The sequence below is a fragment of the Triticum urartu genome, chromosome 1A, assembly GCF_056163025.1.
Source record: "Triticum urartu cultivar PI428250 chromosome 1A, HENAU_Tu73, whole genome shotgun sequence".
Taxonomy (NCBI): domain Eukaryota; kingdom Viridiplantae; phylum Streptophyta; class Magnoliopsida; order Poales; family Poaceae; genus Triticum; species Triticum urartu.
This window is the reverse complement of record NC_141873.1, coordinates 474,622,787-474,644,678: the sequence shown is the minus strand read 5'-3', so window position 1 is coordinate 474,644,678 and position 21,892 is coordinate 474,622,787. Positions and strand designations below refer to the sequence as shown.

Sequence of the window (21,892 nt, the reverse complement as noted above, 5' to 3'; positions counted from 1 at the left end):
ATGATTGACATGATGGATTTGTGTTGCGAAGCAGCGAGGGCTATGGACAACGGAGACATGAGAGCGGTCGGATTAGTAATAAAACGTGACCCACATCATTATCAGGAACAATTTGTAATGCCTCATGAGGGCATAAGAGAGAAGCCTACACTACTTACAACCAAAATTTATTCTTGGATAGTAATACATGACACAACATCATTATCAAACCATACGAAGAACCGAAATACCTACTACTCCCTTTGTACCGAAATACTTGTAGTTGGGGAAAACTAGTACAAGTTCCTCCAACAACAAGTATTGTGGTAGAGGGAGTACACTCCAGCTACTAATCATAAGCACTACCATACTGGGAAAGCATGCCTGCATCACCAGAAGACATTCCCCTTTTTGATTCATCGCTAGACCTTAGAATTTCTGGCATGAAAGAAGCATCCCCTGTTGTAGGCATTGACTACATTGAATTATGAAGATCGTAATACGGATTCGGTGAGAAACCAGAACCATACTGGGGGCGGGATGAAGTTAACATGATATGACTAGCAGGGTTTCTTGAAAAGACGGCCTGCCGACTTGATGTCAAACTGAACCTTGAGGCATAGCCATCAGCGGAATACGCCTCGTTTTGGGGAAACGAGTCTGTCGGCAACCGGAACAAGCCAGCAGGGCCAACTGGTACCTTTGCATCATCACCTGCTAAACTGATCCTGCTAAGGTAGTCTTCTGATGCTGGCAGTGCCAATATTTCCTGGCTAAGCCGTTGTGACATGCAAAGTGGAAGTTCTGTGTCGTTGACTTGCAAATCATCATCTGTGTAGTGATCCTCTGGTGCTGGAAGTGCCAACATGTCTTGCCTGGGTGGACTTGCCCTGCCCAGTTTTTCCCTGAGGGACATCTTGGCACGTTGAAGGGCCTCTAGAACACCTCCCACGTCATCACTTGGGGGTGGCTGCATGTCAATCTGGTTATCGGTATGGTTATGAAAGCATGACGAGCTCCATTCAGACACTTTGCTTTTAGGGGTATCACTTAAAGGACTTCCAAGTGATGGTGTGGTTACATAGTGCTCATAAGAGCGAGCGTTGCCATGGTAGCTGGAACCACTGTCTGAATTCCCGTCTCCTTGACCTTTATTATGTACTGCATTTGGGCTGCTATGATAGCCTTTTTGTGGTGAAGAAGCTGGTCTTCCAAGATTATTCACACTCCCTTCAATAATTTCAGTATAACTTTTATGTACTATCTCATCCTTCCTAGCACGCAATTCATCATCAACTGAAGCAACTACTGCAGTAGCCCGCTCGAAATCATTATCAGGTCCTTCACACTTCCCAATAGTGCTTACATTTGGAGCATTTGTGGACAAGCCAAAGGCCGATTCGTTCAATAAACACTCCGATGGACTGTTGATTCCAGAGAGATCTCTTTTATCTCTTGATCGTGCCTCTTCACCAACTAGTTCTCTATTCATAATCTGAGCAGCTCTGCCCCTCTGTCCCCAAGCTTTTACATTCTGATTTAACTTATTATCTCGGTCAACATCATCCTGGGAGTTGAAATGCAGAAGTACAAGTCAAACAACAAAAATCCTAGTATTTTTAAGTTCTATATCCAGCAACTGCAAAGCTCACTATTATGCAAATAAAGTAAAAGAAAATTGTTTGGTTTACATTGACAACAAGTACTTCATGTTAGGAGAATAAAAATCATTCCGAAACAGATCAATATGCAAGTTTGACTAAAGAGGAACACGGCAGTCTACTATTTCAACAAGCAATTTGATGACTATCAGGTCCATTGACTGCTTAGATCAACCAACACCACCAAAGCCATCTCAGGTTCTTAAGACGGATCATATCTCCGTATGCATCAAAATGCAATGTTAATCTTTCAACATGGTTCAATGTGCATATTTATTTTTAGAGGTAAATACATTAGAAGTCTTACAACTTACGCGCGACGGTCAGTTTGGTGCACGAATTTGCAAAATACGTATTTCTAGTCATTAAACTTGTGCGGGTGTGCAAATACGGTCACATTTCCCGTACGTGGATGTATTTGCTGCCTACGTGGCAACGCCATTGTAGCAAGGGCCCATTGTCAGTGCCTAGTGCACGTGATGTTTTTTCTACAAAAACACCCTTGTTTTTTTTACTTTGTACAAAAGCACTCCAACAATAGTTGTCCGCTGGGTCCCAGCCGTCAGTATTCGCTGTAAAAACATTTGGCTGGAAAAAATGGGACAGAGCGAGTTCGAAACTGCAAACTGTTGTAATGGCGCTAACGACCTAACCACCACAACTGATCATGCTTGCTGTTTCATTTGGACTACTAAGGTATATCACCTCTTGGATAAAAGTACACATTCTGAATATATTTTCTTTTCTCTAGATTTTCCAATTTAAAATGATTCAGATTCAAACAAAATTTCCACTGATTTGTTCGAAAGAAAATTACATACATTCCTTCTGCACAACAGTTTCTTTTATCTAGATTTTTAACTTAAAATTCGAATTTAAAGAAAAAATTTATTTGATTTTTCCGGGAAAAAATTACGTAAATTCATTCGGACCTGTATTTTCTTTTATCAAGATTTTCCAATTTAAATTTATTCGAATTCAGACAAAATATCCAGTGATTTGTTCGAAAGAAATTTGCGTACATTGATTATGAACTGTATTTCTTTTATATAGCTTATTCAAATTCAAACAAAAATTAGATGATTTGTCCGAAAACAATACTTACATTCATTCTGAGCCACATTCCTTTTCTCTAGATTTTCAAATTTCATATTATTCGATTTGAAACAAAGTTTTTCTAATTTGACCCCAGAAAATGTGTATATTCGTTGTGCACTATATTAACTTTTCCATATTTTAAAATTTTAAATTATTTGAATTCAAACAAAAAATAGTTGATTTCTCCGAAAAATTTATGTACATTATTTTTTACATATAATTTTTTATCTAGATTTTCGAATTTATAATGAGTTCTGTTGATTGTCCGAAAGAAATTGACGTATATTCATTATGAACTATATTTTATTGTAAATAGAAAAAAGAAAGAAGAATACATAAGATAAATTGTGTTTATCTATTTAAATGTCATTGTGGCTGATGTTTTTTTTAACTCATTGTGGCCGGATGGTTAGTGCTCCCACACGCGGCGAGCTTACGCGTTCATAGGTTCTTCTAAAAAAATGTGGTCATAGGTTTGAACCGGTGCCTTCCCTTTTTCTCGTTTTGGTTTCTATTTTAACTTGTACTGTCTTTTTTTAAAGCCGTACAATATTTCTTATATAAAGCTAATTGTGCTCCAAGAGTGTGAACAATATGTAAGTCAATTGGTTATTGAAGCGTGGCGGATCTGTCATGTGGGGCGCTGCGTACAGGCGCGGGTCGCGCGCCCAGGGGCAGCAGCCGACGGCCACAGCTGGCGAGGCATGATCGGGACAAGGAGTCCTGATCCTACGTTGGTTCCTAGAGTCCAGGAGTAGTTAGTTTCCTAGTTTGTTAGGAGTCCAGGAGTAGTTAGTTTCCTAGTTTGTTAGAAGCCCATGAGGCCTTTATATATCCTGTAATCTGCACCCTTGGACGCAGGCAATAAATCATTATCTCCTACCTCCTCCTCTACTCCTAATCTCTTCTCCTGCACCAAGCAGTTAGGCAAAAACCCTAGCGCTCCTATCAACCGAGACTACGAACTACGTAGTCGAGGTCCTGCTGTCTTGGGCACCGAGGTCCTTGACAACTTGGTATCAGGTTCCAGGCGATCCTCTTCCTCGTCCGCGCTCCATCCGCAGCCCGCCGCCACCCCTGCGTCCGCGCCAAGCACACCTCCATCGCCACCATCCGCCGCCGCCTCGGTCACTTCCGGCATGGCAGAACCAACCACCGCTGATCTGGCCACGATGATCGAGGCCTTGACTGCAACGGTGGCGTCCCTGCAGACGTCCGTCGCCGCGCTCCAGAAGGACAAGTCCACCTCCTCGTCGAGCGCTGCCGGCGCCCACGATGGGCAACACCACAATGATCACCCGCCCCGGTTTCAGAAGATGGACTTCCCCAAGTTCGACGGCAAGTCAGATCCGCTCGCTTTCCTCAACAGATGCGAGTCCTTCCATCAACAACGGATCGCCGAGGAGGAAAAAGTCTGGATGGCGTCCTACAACCTTGAGGGTCCTGCCCAGCTGTGGTACATGCAGGTCCAGCGTGACGAGGGCACTCCGCCGTGGCGCCGCTTCTCCGAGCTGCTCAACCTCCGCTTCGGGCCACCTCTCCGCGCTAACCCGCTGGGCGAACTAATGGCGTGCAAGCGCACAACGTCCGTAGTCGACTTCCAGGAGCGGTTTGAGGCGCTCCTCCCCCGGGCAGGCATCTTATCAGAGACACAGAAGGTTCAGATCTTCACCGCGGGACTCCAGCCACCCCTCAGCCTCGATGTGGAAATCCACAACCCGCAGTCCCTCGCCGTCGCCATGAGCCTCGCCCGCAAGTTGGAGCTGCGCGACCAGTGCGCGCTCACCTCCGCGCCACCGGTGCGTTTTCAGCAGAAGGGCATCCTGCCGGCGCCCGTACCACGCCTCGCGCCCCCCGCACCGGCTCTACCAGCCGCACCCCCTGCTCCTAGTCTGCCGGAAGGGCGCCCAATCAAACGCCTGTCACAGACAGAGATGGAGGAACGCCGTCGCCTGGGCCTATGCTTCAATTGTAATGAGAAGTTTGGCAGGGGCCACAACCGCGTCTGCCAGCGCATCTTCCTCCTCGACCTGGCGCCGGACGACGACGACACGGCCTCCGCCACCGCTGATGCCTCGCCGGCCGACCCTCGGATCTCGCTCCACGCGATCTCCGGCGTGCGCACGAGCGAGACCATGCAGATGCATGTCACCCTCGGGGGTGTCTCCCTCCTCGCCCTGATCGACTCAGGCTCCACCCACAACTTCATCGCCGAGGAGGCGGCCGCTCGTGCTACACTGCCATCCCCCACCACCGAGAAGATGCGTGTCACGGTGGCCAACGGCGAGCGTGTTCCGTGCCAGGGCGCATACCGCGCCGTCTCCTTCCGCATCGACCAGGAGGCGTTCTCGGAGGATTTCCTCGCCTTGCCGCTCGCAGGCTACGACGTCGTCTTGGGCACGCAATGGCTGGCGACGCTTGGAACGATCCTGTGGGATTTCCACGCCCTCTCCATGACGTTCTGGCGGAGGGTCCATCGGGTCTGCTGGCGCGGCCTTGCCGGACCGGACGGGCCAGCCCTGCAATCATGCAATGGCCGCGATTTCCTCGACGCCATCCTCACCGAGTTTGACGGCATCTTCGCCGAACCCTCCGGCGTACCACCACTCCGCAGCCGCGACCACGGCATCACCCTGCTGCCCGGCTCCGCCCCGGTGGCCGTCCGTCCGTATCGCTACCCGGCCGCGCACAAGGACGAGCTGGAGCGTCAGTGCGCCGCCATGCTCGCCCAGGGCATCATCCGAGCAAGTCGTTCCGCATTCTCATCGCCGGTACTGCTGGTCCGCAAGCCCGACGGGTCCTGGCGCTTCTGCATTGACTACCGCGCCCTGAACGCCATCACCATCAAGGATGCGTTTCCAATTCCGGTGGTGGACGAACTCCTCGACGAGCTCCGGCGCGCTCGTTTCTTCACCAAGCTCGACTTACGCTCCGGCTACCACCAGGTGCGGATGCGTGCGGAGGACATCCCAAAGACTGCCTTCCGTACCCACGACGGCCTCTACGAGTTCCTGGTGATGCCGTTCGGCCTCTGCAACGCGCCGGCGACGTTCCAGGCACTCATGAATGATCTGCTGCGGCCGTACCTGCGCCGTTTCGTTCTCGTCTTCTTCGACGACATCCTCATATTCAACGAGTCGTGGGCCGATCATCTTCGCCATGTGCGCACCATCTTTACCGTACTACGCCAGCACCGGCTCTTCGTCAAGAGGTCCAAATGCTCGTTCGCCGTCGAGTCGATCTCCTACCTGGGTCACACCATCTCCGCGGCCGGAGTGGCCATGGATCCGGAAAAAGTGCAGGCCGTGGCCGACTGGCCACAGCCTCGCTCGGCGCGCGCGGTCCGGGGGTTTCTCGGTCTTGCAGGGTACTACCGCAAGTTTGTCAAGGAGTTTGGCGTGGTCGCCGCGCCCCTGACGGCCCTGCTTCGCAAGGACGGCTTCTCATGGTCGCCGGAGGCGGCAGCAGCTTTTACCGCCCTCAAGACGGCGGTCACCACGGCTCCCGTGCTCGCATTGCCCGATTTCACATGGCCGTTCATCGCCGAGTGTGACGCGTCTACATACGGTTTCGGGGCCGTCCTTCTCCAGGATCAGCACCCGGTGGCTTTCTTCAGCCGGCCGGCCGCGCCTCGTCACCGTTCTCTGGCGGCATATGAACGGGAACTCATTGGCCTGGTGCTCGCTATTTGCCATTGGCGACCGTACCTCTGGGGGCGCCAATTTGTGGTAAAAACTGACCACTACAGTCTCAAATTCCTCCTTGACCAGCGCTTGGCAACCATTCCGCAGCACCACTGGGTCGGCAAACTACTGGGGTTCGATTTCACTGTGGAGTACAAGGCCGGTAGTACAAACACGGTGGCGGATGCCCTTTCCCGCCGCGACACGGAAGAGACGGGGGTCATGGTTATATCTGGTCCTCACTTCGACTTCATCGACCGCCTACGGCACGCTTCGTCCACCGACCCAGCACTCGTCGCATTGCGCGAGGATATCACGGCAGGCGCTCGGCAGCTGCCGTGGGCGCTCTCCGACGGCCTCGTCACTTTTAACGGCCGCCTCTACATCCCGCCAACGTCTCCACTACTCCAGGAGCTTCTCACCGCAGTGCACGATGACGGACACGAAGGCGTCCTGCGCACGCTGCATCGTCTCCGCCGCGACTTCCACGCACCTAACCTTCGCAAGACGGTGCAGGAGTATGTCCGCGCCTGTGGTACTTGCCAGCGGTACAAGTCCGAGCACTTGCACCCCGCCGGTCTGCTGCTGCCACTGCCGGTGCCCACGGCCGTGTGGACTGACGTCGGCATCGATTTCGTAGAAGCGCTCCCTCGTGTGGGCGGGAAGTCTGTTATCCTCACCGTGGTGGATCGCTTCAGCAAGTACTGCCACTTTGTGGCGCTGGCCCACCCGTACACGGCGGAATCAGTGGCGCAGGTGTTCTTCGCTGAGATTGTGCGTCTCCATGGCGTCCCGCAGTCCATGGTCTCTGACCGCGACCCCGTCTTCACCTCGGCTTTTTGGCGGGAGCTTATGCGCCTCACCGGGACCAAGCTGCACATGACGACTGCGTTTCATCCACAGTCGGATGGCCAAATGGAGGCTGCTAACAAGATCATTGTGATGTACCTCCGTTGTCTCACCGGGGATCGTCCCAGGCAGTGGCTCCGATGGCTTCCCTGGGCCGAGTACATATACAACACCGCCTACCAGACATCAACCCAAGAAACTCCGTTCAAGCTTGTGTATGGCCGTGACCCTCCCACTATTCGCTCTTACGAGCCGGGCGATACACGGGTGGCCGCAGTGGCCAGGAGCATGGCGGAGCGCGACGAGTTACTCGCAGACGTCCGCTATCGTCTACAGCAGGCACAAGCGGTCTACAAGTCCTACTACGACAGACGCCATCGGGACATTCGGCATGACGTGGGCGATTGGGTCTGGCTTCGTCTTCGCCAGCGCGCTGCGTCCTCTCTCAACCTGCCAACCAGGGGCAAGCTCAAGCCACGCTTCTATGGGCCGTACCGCATTTCAGAGGTCGTCAACGACGTGGCCTACCGCCTTGAGCTTCCGGCACGCTCGCGCCTCCATGACGTGTTCCACGTGGGCCTCCTCAAGAAGTTCTTCGGCACGCCTCCAACTGCACCACCGGGATTGCCTCCGATCCACAACGGGGCGGCTGTTCCAGAACCGGAGCGCGTGACTCGTGCACGACTAGCACGCGGCGTTCGCCAGCTGCTCGTCCACTGGAAGGGTGAAGCAGCATCATCAGCTACATGGGAGGATCTTGACAGTTTCGTCGAGCGCTACCCCGCTTTTCAGCTCGAGGACGAGCTGCTCGTCGAGGGGGGGGGGAGAGATGTCATGTGGGGCGCTGCGTACAGGCGCGGCGCGGGTCGCGCGCCCAGGGGCAGCAGCCGACGGCCACAGCTGGCGAGGCATGATCGGGACAAGGAGTCCTGATCCTACGTTGGTTCCTAGAGTCCAGGAGTAGTTAGTTTCCTGGTTTGTTAGGAGTCCAGGAGTAGTTAGTTTCCTAGTTTGTTAGAAGCCCATAAGGCATTTATATATCCTGTAATCTGCACCCTTGGACGCAGGCAATAAATCATTATCTCCTACCTCCTCCTCTACTCCTAATCTCTTCTCCTGCACCATTGAGCAGTTAGGCAAAAACCCTAGCGCTCCTATCAACCGAGACTACGAACTACGTAGTCGAGGTCCTGCTGTCTTGGGCACCGAGGTCCTTGACAGGATCGTAGCAGGTGTTCTGTTTGAATCCCACTGTCCGTTCATCATTTTTCATTTTATTTGAGGATTTTTTGCGTAAATAAATAAAATGCAAGGGTGCTTTCTGAAGAAAAAAAATAGTGCACACGGGTTACCCACCGCTGACAATGGACCCCTGCCACGTTGGCACGTCATGTATTGACATGATACGGCTGAATACGGCAGAAAGCACCGTATATGAACGGAGGGACAAGTTAGATGACCAGAAACACGTATTTTACAAGTTTATGCACCAAACTGACCATCGTGTGCAAGTTCTATGACTTGCGGTATATTTACCTCTTATTTTTAAGGGAAGAAGTACTAGCACAATAACCACTGTATCTAGTACTGTAATTCGTTGGTTGATACTCGAATGAAAGTAAATGTGCACGTACCGAAGTTGAATCTCTGCTCCCATTGAATTTCTTCTCCCACTCCCTCTGAGCATTTTCTTGTGCCTCATACTGCCCAATCAGCGCAGCCTGATTCTCGAGGACTCTCTCCATCTCCCCACCCTTCTCATACTCACTACCACCACAGGAACCTCGCCCGTCTTGGCCCACCTCATCATCCAAATCATGTTGCTCATCGGTGCAATCGGATTTTATCTGGTCCTCCTCCAGACCCTCGGCAGCATTGCCCTTGCCATCCCCACCTTCAGTCTGCAACCTGTTACAGCGATAGTGTAAGTACAGCAAGTTAGATAGGCCAATGCACAGCTACAGACCAAGAATCAGCACAGAACAGTTTCAGCAAATGTGGTTGTGTCATTGTGTGCCTGGACCTCGGCTCCTTCCTCCGGATCTTCCGGCAGGACTGGCCCGGCTGGTACTTGGGCGAGGAATCCGCGGCGAGCAAGTAAAAGTAGCTCCTCCTGTGGCCATGGCCGTGCCGCTGCCTGGCTTTGAGATGCGGGTGGCGCCTGTCCGCGCCAGGGCTGGCGGCGCGGCCCTTCCAGGAGAGGCCCCCGGGCCGAGGCGCCCCGGCCGGGCCTCCGAGCTCCGAGCCCGACAGCGCGTCCTCCGCCTCCCCGCCGCCGCCCCCGTGGCCGGGGGCCTCGGGGGCGCCGCCGGCGCCGTCGTCGTCGGAGCCGGAATCTGCGGCATCGGAGAAACGGCCGAAGCCCTGGGAGTCGAGGATGGCGAGCACCTCCGCGGCGGCCCGCTCCGCCTCCCGGCGCTGGGCCGTCACCGCCCGGAGCTGCTCCTCCAGCTCCGCGACCTGCAACGGCGACAGCAGTCAGTCGGCAATGGCGCAGGCAAAATGCGCGGGAGGGGGGGAGCGGTGGGAATGGTGAGCGCGCAGGCACGTACCCGGTTGGCGAGCTGGTCGGCGCGGTCCTTGGCGGCGCGGGAGACGGAGCGCTCGGAGAGGAGGCGCGCGCGGAGGAAGTCGATGGTCATGGCCGTGGTCGCGTCCGCCGCCATCGCGAACCAACGAGCTCGCCCGCCCGCTCCGGATGGCCCTTCTGTGTTCTGGCTATGGGAGGAGCGACCGCCCCAGCGCCGCAAGGAAGTCAGTCACGACGGGGGTCACGTGGCGACGGTGCGCGCTCTTTTTTCCTTTTGTTTGTCCCCCGCCCGTCCGCTTTCGCGTTAGCTAACTCCGTCGCGTGACCCCGTCCGGTGCGTCTGTTTAGGATAGGACAGAGGAATAGCGCGGTCCAACGCGCGGTTTTAAACAGACTAATGTTCGAATTTCATCCTTTTTAATTTATTTCTGACCCAAACTTACGCTAAGTTTAAATTAAAACAAACATCGCGCGGACGGGTTGAACGCACGCCATTGTTCTCCTATGGCCTGTCTGTCAGGACACTAGCAGTCCATTCGCCTTCAACGCCTCCACGTGCTCTTCCCTGCCCCACCCTGCTGTCGGCGCTGCCACTATTCTCTGGCCACCTCCTCACAGCTCACCCCCCTCTCCCTGTCCGTCCATAGCAAACTACGTCTCGATATGGCCGTCACCATGCTCGTGCTTTCGTAGGAGTTTTGGTCGTCGCTTGGAGGAGATTTAGCCGTCGCCGTTGTAGCCGGTGCCAAAGGGGATACGATCGCCGGCGACGGATATGGACCAGGGCAACTTCTGTCGAGTGCTTCAGAGCGGCCAGTAGCCGGCCGCCAACCACCCCTGCTGTATCGAGGTGATCATCGCGACCTCTTTGCCACCACGACCGCAAGGTGTTAGACACTTTGCCCACAAAGGCATGGATAGTGGAGATGAATTTTTCTTCCACCATTTCATTTATTGTGGGACGATTCGTCCTCGGATGACGAAGATCTTGTGGTGGTTGCATTGGTCGTTCACGACCACATTGAATGGAAGCTTCCTCGGTACAGGGATCAGTCACTGGCCGTGCTCCCAACCTGAATCGCAACGGAGAGAGAGGTCACGCCCTGCTTTATGCCGATTACTTTGCGAACACCCCGCTCTTCAAGCCAGATAAATTTCGTCGTCGTTTTCGTATGGCAAGGCATTTGTTCAATCGTATCCGAGAGAGAGTGGTTGCTCATGACTCATACTTCGAGTGCAAGATGGATGCCCTTGGCAATTTTGAATTCTCCTGTTACCAGAAATGCACCGCGGCCATCCGCATGCTTGCATATGAAATTTCAGACAATCTGGTGGATGAGTATGTGCGTATGAATGAGTCCATATGTACAACTTCTGCAAGGCCATAGAGACCATTTCAATTGGGTTGTAAAACTATTTCTACTTTCAGACAATTAATATTTAGACGTGCAAACTAGTTTTGAACATTGAAATATGAATATATGGACATTTTTAGCCATGACGGATAAAATGAGGTCAAAGGATACGTCCGCGCGTTGAACGCATGGTCACCGCATCTTAAGACAGACCCGAACATAACCTCGTTGTCTATGAAAACAGACAGAATCCGGACGTTGGCCTTACGCCACTGCCGCCGTACCCGTCGGGCGCGTGAGACGTGGTCGCCGTAATCCACAAGGCAACGCGGCAGTAATGATAAAACCACCACCGGCGTGTGGGTGTGTCGACAGGTAGGGCGGCAACAAAAGCTTAAGTTTCGAGAGCCGTACTCGAGTAGTATGGTCTGGTTGCGTAGCTCGACGGACTCGATGTGAATTGATTTGAGCATGATCGTCTTACATAGCTCGATCGGAAAAATGACACCTACAACGGGTGCATTACGCTAGAACTTTGTATGATCCTTGGCCACTAATGTTGTGTATCCCAATTACATATCTGTCGTGAATCCTTTGCCTTATGGTGCGATTAACTATCGCCTTCCAGTTATGAGAAAATAAACCAAGCTACTCTGAAGAAATGCGTACATCGCATCACCGTATTTATCGAAATACCAGTATTTATAGTGTTTCCGCATGATGTTGATGTTTTTTTTTAGGATCAATGCTGCTTTATTAATTAAACGTAGCTGGGATCTCATCAGAGAGAACCTGGATAATAGACTCCGGTGGACTAACCCACCAAACATTACAAACTTCATCACCTAATCCTATTTTGGCTAATTTATCCGCGGCACCATTTGCTTCTCGCTTTGTCCATGTAACCTTCACCTGCAGAAACTGGTTAAGCATCTGCTTAATCTCTTCAACACTTGGCCCCAAGATGGAGAGGTCTTGTTCAGACTTGTTGATCGCCGCGACGACTCCCAGGCAATCCAGCTCGACATGAAGATTCTGCACGTTAGCTTCACTAGCCAGCTGAATAGCACGTTTACAGGCTTCCACCTCCACCATCTCGGCACTGGGGGCCCGGTCGACGAAAGAGCAAGCAGCAGCCCGGAAGCCACCATGATGATCTCTGAGCACTACCCCCGCACCACCCTTGCCTCTGTCCTTGGAGAACGCTCCGTCAGCATTGGCTTTGATCCATCCCTCCTCCGGCGCCTCCCATTTTCTTCTCGCACCCGGTTCCCGGACCGGCGAGGGTTTATGATGGATGTTTCGCCATTCTTCAGTCAACCGCACCACCCGCTCCATTATTTCATGTGGTTCTTCGATCCGTTTTCCATGCCGGGCTTCATTGCGAGCTAGCCACAGCGCATAGACCGACTGGACCATCATCGACCTTTCCTCCTCTTCTGCTTGCTGGAACCACTCCAGGAGCCATGTTGCAACTGCACTCTGGGAACCAAGCTGACACGGTGGGATCGCCACCGCAATTCCCTTCTCCGAACGCAGTCTTTTCCAGTAGAGTACCGAATGGGGACAGCCCCAAAATCTATGATAGATTGTTTCTTCTCGACCACATGCCGTGCAAAAAACTCCCGCCTTGATCTTCCTCCTCCGCAGTTCATGCCCAACGGCTAAACCATTGCGAAGCAGGCGCCACATGTGGATCTTTGCTTTCCCCGGAGCTAAAGTGTCCCACATCGCCATCCAGCTCTTATGCTGGTTCACAGATGACGATGACTCCTGTCATCCCATCCGCGCTCGGTTCATTGATACACGCAGGTGATATGCCAAGCGAACCGTGAAGTAACCATCTTTAGTGAAGTTCCAAGCCAAGTGATCATCCGCACCTGGTCCTCCAACGACAATTTGCTTGATGTCTTCAACGTCCTCCTGTGAGAACATCCTCTCCAGCAGCTGCTCGTTCCAACTCGTACCCCCTTGGTTTAGCAAGTGGCAGACCTTCGTGACCCCCATGACATACTCAGCACCCAGTGGTGATAAGCTGCTCTTTCTTGGTATCCACTGATCATGGTGGATGTTAATCTTGGTGCCATCTCCCACTCGCCACACTAGCCCTGCTCGAAGAAGATCTCTCACATGAAGAATACTTCTGAATGTGTATGATCCACCATCAGAACATGTTGCATTCATAATGTCGCCATTTTTGAAATATCTGGCCTTCAAGACACGCGCACAGAGCGAGGAGGGAACCCGCAAGATCCTCCACACCTGCTTGGCCAATAACGCCTGGTTAAACGCCTCGGCGTCCCTAAAACCCATGCCTCCTTCCTTCTTTGCAGCACACATTTTATCCCAGGCAATCCAATGCACTTTGCACTCACCATTCACTGCCCCCCACCAGAATTTCGACGAGATAGATGTCAGGTTCCGGCACATCTTCTTTGTGAGGAGAAAACAACTCATAGTAAATGCAGGACTTGAGGTCTATCTAAAAAAATGAAAAATGCCTCATATAGATATTGCCTTCATCGTCTCGTGCTCAAACTCACTTGTTTGCTGCCCTACCGACAGGTGCTGCCACTTCGCCCGTTCGTTAGTTACGCAAAGTTTCGTGCTTCAGCCCGTATGCCACCCCCTCTGATCCAGGCAGCCATGCTCACATGGCCGGAAGCGTTGATGGCATGGCACCGTACCTGCGTACGCGTGCATTACAAGCCCGGGCAAGTACAGTGTGCCGCACAGCACGACGGACCTCAAATTCCTCCCACAGTTGCCGTTGGCAAAGCCGTTCCGATATTTCGCCGATCGAAGGAAATGCAGAGGAGGTCCTTTGCTACGAAGTCTAGTCTGAATCCGTTTCAAGACGCGTTTCCCGTGGATCGAGAGTCCCAGTAGTCAAGGTCAACTCGCTCGTCATCCACAAGACGGAAGCTCGAGACAGTAGCCACCACCGTCACCCTAGACCGTGAAATGTTTTTCTTTGCAGCTGCTGGGACACCGTAGACCAGGGGCTCCTCACCTCAAGGTTTGCATGTCGACGCACAGCAAAACAAGCACCTGATACCACACCAGTAGTAAGAAAGTGCCTCCACAGTAGTACTCCCTCCGTAACTTATAATCAGACATTTTTAGACACTATGACTGTCAGAAAAACGTCCTGACATATACTCCATACGTCCCAAATTAATTTTCGTAGAAATGGATGTATCTAGCCGTATTTTTAGTTCTAGATACATCCATTCTACGACAAATAATTCAGGGCAGAGGGAGTATTAAGTATTAAACTACAGAGGTATTAGTAAACTACTCCCTCCGTTCCGAATTACTTGTCTTGGATTTTCTAGATACGGATGTATCTAGACTTATTTTAGTGCTAGATACCTCCGTATCTTGACAAATCTAAGACAAGTAATTCGGAATGGAGGGAGTAGTAGTAACAGCAAGGCACAACAATACTACTGTGATCCATCATGGAAGATCGGGTTAACATAACATTCTCAGCGAAACAGTTGTCAACTTCCACGGCAGAAAACCGAGTCTTCTCACGCAAATACATACCACGGCTCGAGAGTTTACAGTGAATATATGGACGAATCACCTGATTGTACGTTACTTGTTTTCATTCATTCATCAGGGATCCAACAGAGCATCTCGAGCAATCGGTTTCAGATTATTCTTAACAACGAGTGGCGACTTCAATCGCCGCTGGCACACCCCTTGCATCCGCAGTGGACACATTCTATCACCGTCTCTTCCCTGAGGTGCTTGGGGACCCTGCAGACGCAGGTGGTTGCAAAGTTGTGGTCTCGTGTCTGTATGCAGCGGAGGCAGCAGAGACGCTCATAACCTGGCTGCAAGAGACAAGAGAGAAAATAGTTAGCAGTGCGCCATGAGAATGTTGAATTAAGGCAATCAAAGTAGCTGTTACAAGGTAACCATAGCTTCGGAACTAGGTAAACTCTGGTGATTACTGTACAAAACTAGAGAGAGAACTGAACATGATCCAACATACTGTAAGTCTGTAGCAAATACTAGTAGTTGCAACAGCACACTAGTAACAAAAAATCATCATGGGTTACTTGATATTCAGGCAATATGTCCAATTGCACACGTCAGGAGCAGGGGCACTTGTCTGTCTGAGTGTGCATTCATAAGTTAATAAATGATACTTCCTCTGTAAACTAATATAAGAGCGTTTAGATCACTACTTTAGTATTCTAAATGCTCTTATATTAGTTTACAGAGGGAGTACTCGCATAAAGGCCATGGTGTGCAAAATAGGTGAGCAAAATACGGTCAGTGTGCAAGGAAGGTGCATCTGAAATGAACTGATCTTAATTACTCCTCCGATCCATTATTACTTGTCGCAGCTTTAGTACAACTTTGTACTAAAGCTGCAACAAGTAATATGGATCGGAGGGAGTATATATTTCATGAGGATGGCTGATGTTCAGGTGTTTATAGTCTAGCAAAACTGGAACATAATTGCATAATCAGAAGTCCCAAGAGACAACAAACTGGAGAAAAACATCCACCACAGTTAGTACTTAATACAAGCTCAAAATAATGCATGCCTAAAATGATCAAGCCCACCAACCTTTTTCCACTTAGCAATCAGATTTTTGTCTGCATAACCTTGGTCCAAGCAAAACTCATACAGCTCCTTTTTTATCTCCTTCCTTCGATAGTAGAGATCATATATATAACGGCTCTTTTGGTGAGAAATACGGAAGATTGGCCAGAGAGCCTCACACTTCCTCTTCCCATCATGTGTATCATTCTCAGCTGCATCAAAAAAGATCACATTACTACCGTCCTGTAGCAGGAAATAGCAATATACATCTGGAAAAAGATTCAACAAGCATTAAAAATTATACAGATATGCACACCTTCTCTCATTTTGGCTTCCAAATCACGGAGAGTTGGTTCAATAAGCTCCCATCCTTCAGGATACTTCACACGGCTCGTCTTTATCTTAGGCATGCTGCCTCAAGGGAATAAGCTTATTAGAACACGAACCTGTGAGAAACATAGAGCGCAGGTGGTCCTTTAAAATGCTTGCAAGGTAATTAGGTTGCACTTTTCAATTGCAAGTTGCCATGCATAACAAAGAAATAGCAGAGCAACCCTGTGGTAGAAAGTTCCTCCAAAGAGATGAACAACACAAGACATATTGGAATACCCATATTATACAAGCCACCCATGTATGACAGTGCCAGTGTGCAACCATGCTTATTAGGCCATCTCATCTCCGAACGCAAGCGCTAGGAAGCAAGAATAGCCTGCACTAGGGAGCTATCAGCCTAGTAGGATAATTTCTCCGACGAATTAACATGCTCCTTACTACTCTCTAATGTGCACAACAACACTTGGCCACTCATCCAGCATCTCGGATATCTATTGCTGCACTAGTGGATTCAGAGGCATGCTTAATTAACAAGGGGCATCGACTGAAGTACCCAGCCAGGAAGTCCCCAACGCAGTGAGAATTTTGTTCTTCGAAACTAAACTGGAACTAGTAGTAAAGTAGTAATCCAACACGCAGAAACCGAATCCTTAACAAGCTTGACGAACTGGGGCATCCGTCCTAGAGGAAATTTCTCGGATTAGGTCACCCATGACAATTCGAGCGGGTTAGGGTTCGTCGCCCACGGGAGAAATCGATCTCAAGCCCGGACGGATCCCCGCTCCACGGCAGTCGAGTAGAGAGGGGGAGGGGGAGGAGAGGGAGGGGTGCGAGAGAAGAATACTCTACCTTCGAGCTGCCGCGCTTCGGTGGAGGGGGGCGGTGTTCGGCGGCGACGGCCCGACGACCGGACGAGGGGGCGGAAAGTTGTGTTGGATCTTGGCAGGAGCGGGCGGTCTAGCGTGGCCGTTGGGGAGGGCAGCCCCAAGTCCAACCCAGTCAGTCATCGCAGAGTCGGCATCGTCAAATATGCCTATTTTGGCCCAAGAAAACGCCTCCAAACCCGATAACTCAAAATCCGCAGCCCGAGCTCAGATAAACAGTAAAATTTAAAAAAAAATCTAAAAAATGGTGGTGCAAGATGCTTTTTGCATGTACTCGATGCAAATTTTTGTTAAGTTTGAGAGCTCGTGGTAAAAAGGATAAAATCGATCGTGAACAGTGTAATTTTTAGAAGGTTTTTTTTTCTTGCGGGGGTAAAAGAGTTTTATTCCGTAAGCATAGGGTTACAATCCAGAGGCAAAAGATCCTCCACACATGGTGGTCCTCTCCCGAGCCATACAGCAGTAATACACTCCGTACGACTATAGCATGCCAAATGATCTGCTACCCTATTTTGCTCACGCTTAATTTTTAAGGAAATAAACTCTCTATCTACCATGAGATGTTTAATCTCGTTCACCAGATGACCATACGCCGATCTTGACAGTCCTTCACCAATCATCGAGGAAATGGCCACGGAGGAATCTGACTGGACAATGATGGGCATGTTACAGTGTTGAATAGCTAATGTCATATCCTGCATTATTGCATGTAGCTCGGCTTCCAATGCATCACTACAGTTGAACAAATACCGGTATGCGGCAAAAATTACCGACCCATCATGTCTCTTTAATACCATCTCTGCTGCCGCTGACCCATCCGCTGGGGAAAAGGCTCCGTCGACTGACAACGCAGCTCGATCAGTAGTGTATGTTTGGGCCATGGAGTACTAACAACTTCCCGGTATGTAGCGACCGCCTCAGTCTCCATTGCAGGCATTTTACCTTGATTATTTCATTAGTAGTATATGTTTGGGCCAGCCTCAAGTAGCGTAAATAACTTTGTAGGTAATCAGCCGTGAGAGTTACACTTGGGATCTCCTTCCCATGGGTAAAATCTGATCTTACAGACCAAATCCTCCATACCAGCATTATCACACAATCCCTCATCAAATCCGTACAATTTGCCAAGATATTCAGTAACCAGTCCTTCCGTGTATCCACGAGCATCTCCTGATTCGGCAAAGGCCAGAGAGTGCTCATTTTTGCCCAGATAGTACGTGCATGCCCGCATGCAACCAGGGCATGGAAACTTGTTTCCTTTTCATGCCCACACAAAGGGCAGGTATCCCGAGTGGATATATGGCGAAACTTCTTGCAAGAATTCGTCGCTAGAGCATCCGAGACAGTCTTCCATGCCATCATCTTCATTTGAGGGGCACTTGGCCAGACCAGATGCGCTTGAAAGATCGTGGATGTCGCCAGGAGGGGGGGGGGGCGGTGAATAGGCGTTTTAAAATAATTACGGTTTAGGCTTGAACAAATGCGGAATAAATCTAGCGGTTAATTTATCAAACACAAAACCTAAAACAATTAGGCTCACCTATGTGCACCAACAACTTATGCTAAGCAAGATAAACTACTAAGTGATAGCAAGATATATGACAAGAACCAATATGGCTATCACAAGGTAAAGTGCATAAGTAAAGAGCTCGGGTAAAAGATAACCGAGGCACGCGGAGATGACGATGTATCCCGAAGTTCACACCCTTGCGGATGCTAATCTCCGTTTGGAGCGGTGTGGAGGCACAATGCTCCCCAAGAAGCCACTAGGGCCACCGTAATCTCCTCACACCCTCGCACAATGCAAGATGTCGTGATTCCACTAAGGGACCCTTGAGGGCGGTCACCGAACCCGTACAAATGACAACCCTTGGGGGCGGTCATCGAACCCGTACACTTTGACAACCCTTGGGGGCGGTCACCGGTACCCGTCAAATTGCTCGGGCGATCTCCACAACCTAATTGGAGACCCCGATGCTTGCCCGGAGCTTTACACCATAATGATTAAGCTCCGAACACCACCAACCGTCTAGGGCGCCAAGGCACCTAAGAGGAATAAGCTCTAGGGTGCCCAAGCACCCAAGAGTAATAAACTTCTCAAACTTCACTTCCACGTATCACCGTGGAGAACTCAAACCGATGCACCAAATGCAATGGCAAGGGCACACGGAGTGCCCAAGTCCTTCTATCCCAAATCCCACCAAAGCAACTAATGCTAGGGAGGAAAATGAGAGGAAGAACGAAAAGGAAAACACCAAGAACTCCAAGATCTAGATCCAAGGGGTTCCCCTCACCTAGAGAAGAAAGTGATTGGTGGAAACGTGGATCTAGATCTCCTCTTTCTTTTCCTTCAAAAACTAGCAAGAATCCATGGAGGGATTGAGAGTTAGCAAGCTCAAAGAAGGTCAACAATGGGGAAAGAACACGAGCTCAAATGATAAGGTTCAATGGGGAAGAAGACCCCCTTTTATAGGTGGGGAAAATCCAACTGTTATGCTCACAGCCCGCACAGAGCGGTACTACCGCTAGGGCGGTAGTACCCCTTTGAAAAACAATAGCGAGGAGGCAAAAGGCCAGTAGAACCGCTGGAGCGGTACTACCGCTCGTCCTCACGGTACTACCGCTCGACCTCACGGTACTACCGCAAATGGTAGTGGTACTACTGCTTGCGAGCGGTACTAAAAAAATACATCCGGGCCTACCACCGCAAGACTTGGAACGAGTTTTTGGTCCGGAGCAGTACTACCGCTGTAGGAGCCGCGGTAGTACCGCTCTAGAGCGGTAGTAAAAAATTACATCCGCTTCAATTCGCGGTAGTACCACTGCAGCCTTTTCAGAACACCAAAACTGCCACAACTTTTGCAAACGGACTCCGAATTCGATGAAACCAAGTTTGTTGGAAAGCTAGTGACAAGGGCTAACACAATCTTCAAAGAAATATCAATAAGAAGCAAATGAGAAAAGGCCCATAAGAAAATGGTGAGAACCCTTCCTCGAAAAAGACCGGTAAAACCTCCAACACCGAAAACATCATAGAAGATGCATGCGAACTCCGTTTTTGATGAGCTCAAGCTTGTCATCAAGATGACCATAAGCTCTAAGACTCACAAAGAGAACCAAACAAGAACCAAGAAAGATGATGCAAGGATGCAATGGTTTGAGCTCTCTACTAACGATACGATCAAGCTACCAACTTGAGAGCCCCCCTTGATAGTACGGCAAACGATCCTATAACCCGGTCTCCAAACTACCACCATGAGACCGGTAAAATAGAAAACCTATCAAGGGCAAACCTTCACCTTGCACATGGTCCACTTGAGCTAGATGATGACGATCTTGACTCCCTCAAGTTGGACCACCTTTCTTGATTACGTTGGCTCGATGAAGACTAGATGATTGCTCCCCCATAGTCCACTATGGGTGAGCCACTCTTCGGCACATCTTCACAATTCCATTGTCACCACAATGGACGGCAAGCTTCAAGCACTTGATCTCTTCGCGATGATCCACTTGAACTTGCACACGGCAATCTTGATGACGATCACCACTTGATGTCATCCTCTCTATGGGTTGAGTGATATCTTCCTCTTGACGCAAGCCCATGAACACGTACCTAACCCCACGTAGAACTCTCACATAGACCATGGGTTAGTACACAAAGCACAATGGACAATGCTTACCAAACCATGGGATCACTTGATCCCTCTCGGTACATCTTCTATACTTTGTGAGTTGATCAACTTGATTCACTCTTGACTTAGTCTTGATCAACCTTGAATCTTTCCAACTCTCTTCATTTGGATGATGTCTTGAAGGTAAACATGAATGATCACACAATCTTCTTCTTCAAGACATGCTTGCAATAAGCTCAACTCTCACATGACCAAGCTTTGGATAATTCCTTAATAGCACCTTGGTCAACACAAACTCTTCTTGAAACCAACACATGTACTCCAAGAAAAGCCTATGGACAAAACCTTCAAATATAACCCAAGGCAACCATTAGTCCATAGAGATTGTCATCAATTACCAAAACCAAACATGGGGGCACCGCATGTTCTTTTAATCTCCCCCATTTTGGTAATTGATGACAATCACTTTCAAGAGAGTTTATATAAGGAATTGTACATCACCATGGAATGCAACAACCAATAATGCATGCGAATGAGATGCAAAAGCTAAGGAAACATAAACCAAAGCTTATCCACAAAACTCTCTGAAACTTATCCCCCATTGGCATCGATTGCCAAAATGGGCGAAAAGCTTAGAGGGCCAATATAGATTGTGGTCCTCCATAAATTGTGTATTTCTCAACAAGAGAGTTGAATGCAATACACACATCCAACGGTAAATACTTGGAGGAAGACAAACTATATTGAGGCCCAAAGATTGCAAAAGGAAGATATGCCACAAAGACATAACAAAGAGAGAAACAAGCAATCAAAAGATATCTATTAAAGCAAGCTATCAAAAGATACCAATTGAACCAACTAGGCCAATGATCCTACGAGCCACAAATAAAGGATATTATGATAAGAGCAAAGAAGTGTTCTAAGGAAACTAGAGTAGCTCCCCATGATTTGTGCACACATAAGAATTTTTGTATTTGGATACAAAGTGCACAAAATAGGATCATAGCTCCCCCAAAATCAACAGAAACTTACAACAAGTGCAAGTGAGCATATAGGAAACAAAGCCTAGTACTTGCAACAAACACATGGTTGAGCAACAAGTAAAAGAGGCATCTTAAGAATGGGCTCAACCAAAATGATGTGTGTGAGTCAAGGCAATGCACTTGAGAAGACTAATGTAGCATTAAGCATCAATAAAGTATTGAAAGAATGAGGCACACCGTGTAAGGCCCATCATTCCCACATACAACTAGCAAATGGGTTCACAAGCTAACTAATAAGCATATAAAGAACCTATGCTTGTGACAACCCGTGGTGAAGA

General features: G+C 49.7%; 3 protein-coding genes across 4 annotated transcripts; all 3 read right to left on the bottom strand.

Annotated features, from left to right (window-relative positions):
* Nucleotides 1-72: 72 nt before the first annotated feature.
* On the bottom strand, nt 73-10,058 carry LOC125520250 (uncharacterized). The gene is made up of 4 exons (XM_048685119.2): nt 9,823-10,058; nt 9,294-9,730; nt 8,905-9,178; nt 73-1,546 (listed from the first exon to the last, which is right to left on the bottom strand). Exons 1-4 carry the CDS (start codon nt 9,934-9,936, stop codon nt 455-457), a joined length of 1,917 nt encoding a protein of 638 aa, XP_048541076.1. The 5' UTR covers nt 9,937-10,058; the 3' UTR covers nt 73-454.
* Nucleotides 10,059-11,911: 1,853 nt separating this feature from the next.
* On the bottom strand, nt 11,912-12,892 carry LOC147991768 (uncharacterized). Its single transcript, XM_087538805.1, has one exon. The coding sequence runs from the start codon at nt 12,890-12,892 to the stop codon at nt 11,912-11,914; it is 981 nt and encodes a 326-aa protein (XP_087394931.1).
* A 1,691-nt stretch (nt 12,893-14,583) lies between these two features.
* On the bottom strand, nt 14,584-17,094 carry LOC125520239 (protein BUD31 homolog 2). 2 transcript variants are annotated; one of them, XM_048685102.2, is made up of 4 exons: nt 16,905-17,094; nt 16,039-16,133; nt 15,747-15,934; nt 14,584-15,000 (listed from the first exon to the last, which is right to left on the bottom strand). In XM_048685102.2, the coding sequence occupies exons 1-4, from the start codon at nt 17,060-17,062 to the stop codon at nt 14,845-14,847; spliced, it is 597 nt and encodes a 198-aa protein (XP_048541059.1). In that variant the 5' UTR covers nt 17,063-17,094; the 3' UTR covers nt 14,584-14,844. The 2 variants fall into 2 exon arrangements, with proteins under 2 accessions (XP_048541059.1, XP_048541067.1); XM_048685110.2 differs by having other exon boundaries at nt 16,039-16,168; nt 16,905-17,054.
* Between the last annotated feature and the right edge of the window lie 4,798 nt (nt 17,095-21,892).

What these genes read in the sequence shown, in the direction of transcription:
- LOC125520250 (XM_048685119.2), bottom strand. Translation starts at nt 9,936, where the DNA reads ATGGCGGCGGACGCGACCACGGCCATGACCATCGACTTCCTCCGCGCG. An exon ending in CCGACCAGCTCGCCAACCGG is followed by an intron (nt 9,731 to 9,822) that starts GTACGTGCCTGC and finishes TCGCCGTTGCAG; the next exon opens with GTCGCGGAGCTGGAGGAGCA. An exon ending in ATCCGGAGGAAGGAGCCGAG is followed by an intron (nt 9,179 to 9,293) that starts GTCCAGGCACAC and finishes TCGCTGTAACAG; the next exon opens with GTTGCAGACTGAAGGTGGGG.
- LOC147991768 (XM_087538805.1), bottom strand. Translation starts at nt 12,892, where the DNA reads ATGGCGATGTGGGACACTTTAGCTCCGGGGAAAGCAAAGATCCACATG.
- LOC125520239 (XM_048685102.2), bottom strand. Translation starts at nt 17,062, where the DNA reads ATGACTGACTGGGTTGGACTTGGGGCTGCCCTCCCCAACGGCCACGCT. An exon ending in GGAAGCCAAAATGAGAGAAG is followed by an intron (nt 15,935 to 16,038) that starts GTGTGCATATCT and finishes TTTTTGATGCAG; the next exon opens with CTGAGAATGATACACATGAT. An exon ending in TGATTGCTAAGTGGAAAAAG is followed by an intron (nt 15,001 to 15,746) that starts GTTGGTGGGCTT and finishes TGTCTCTTGCAG; the next exon opens with CCAGGTTATGAGCGTCTCTG.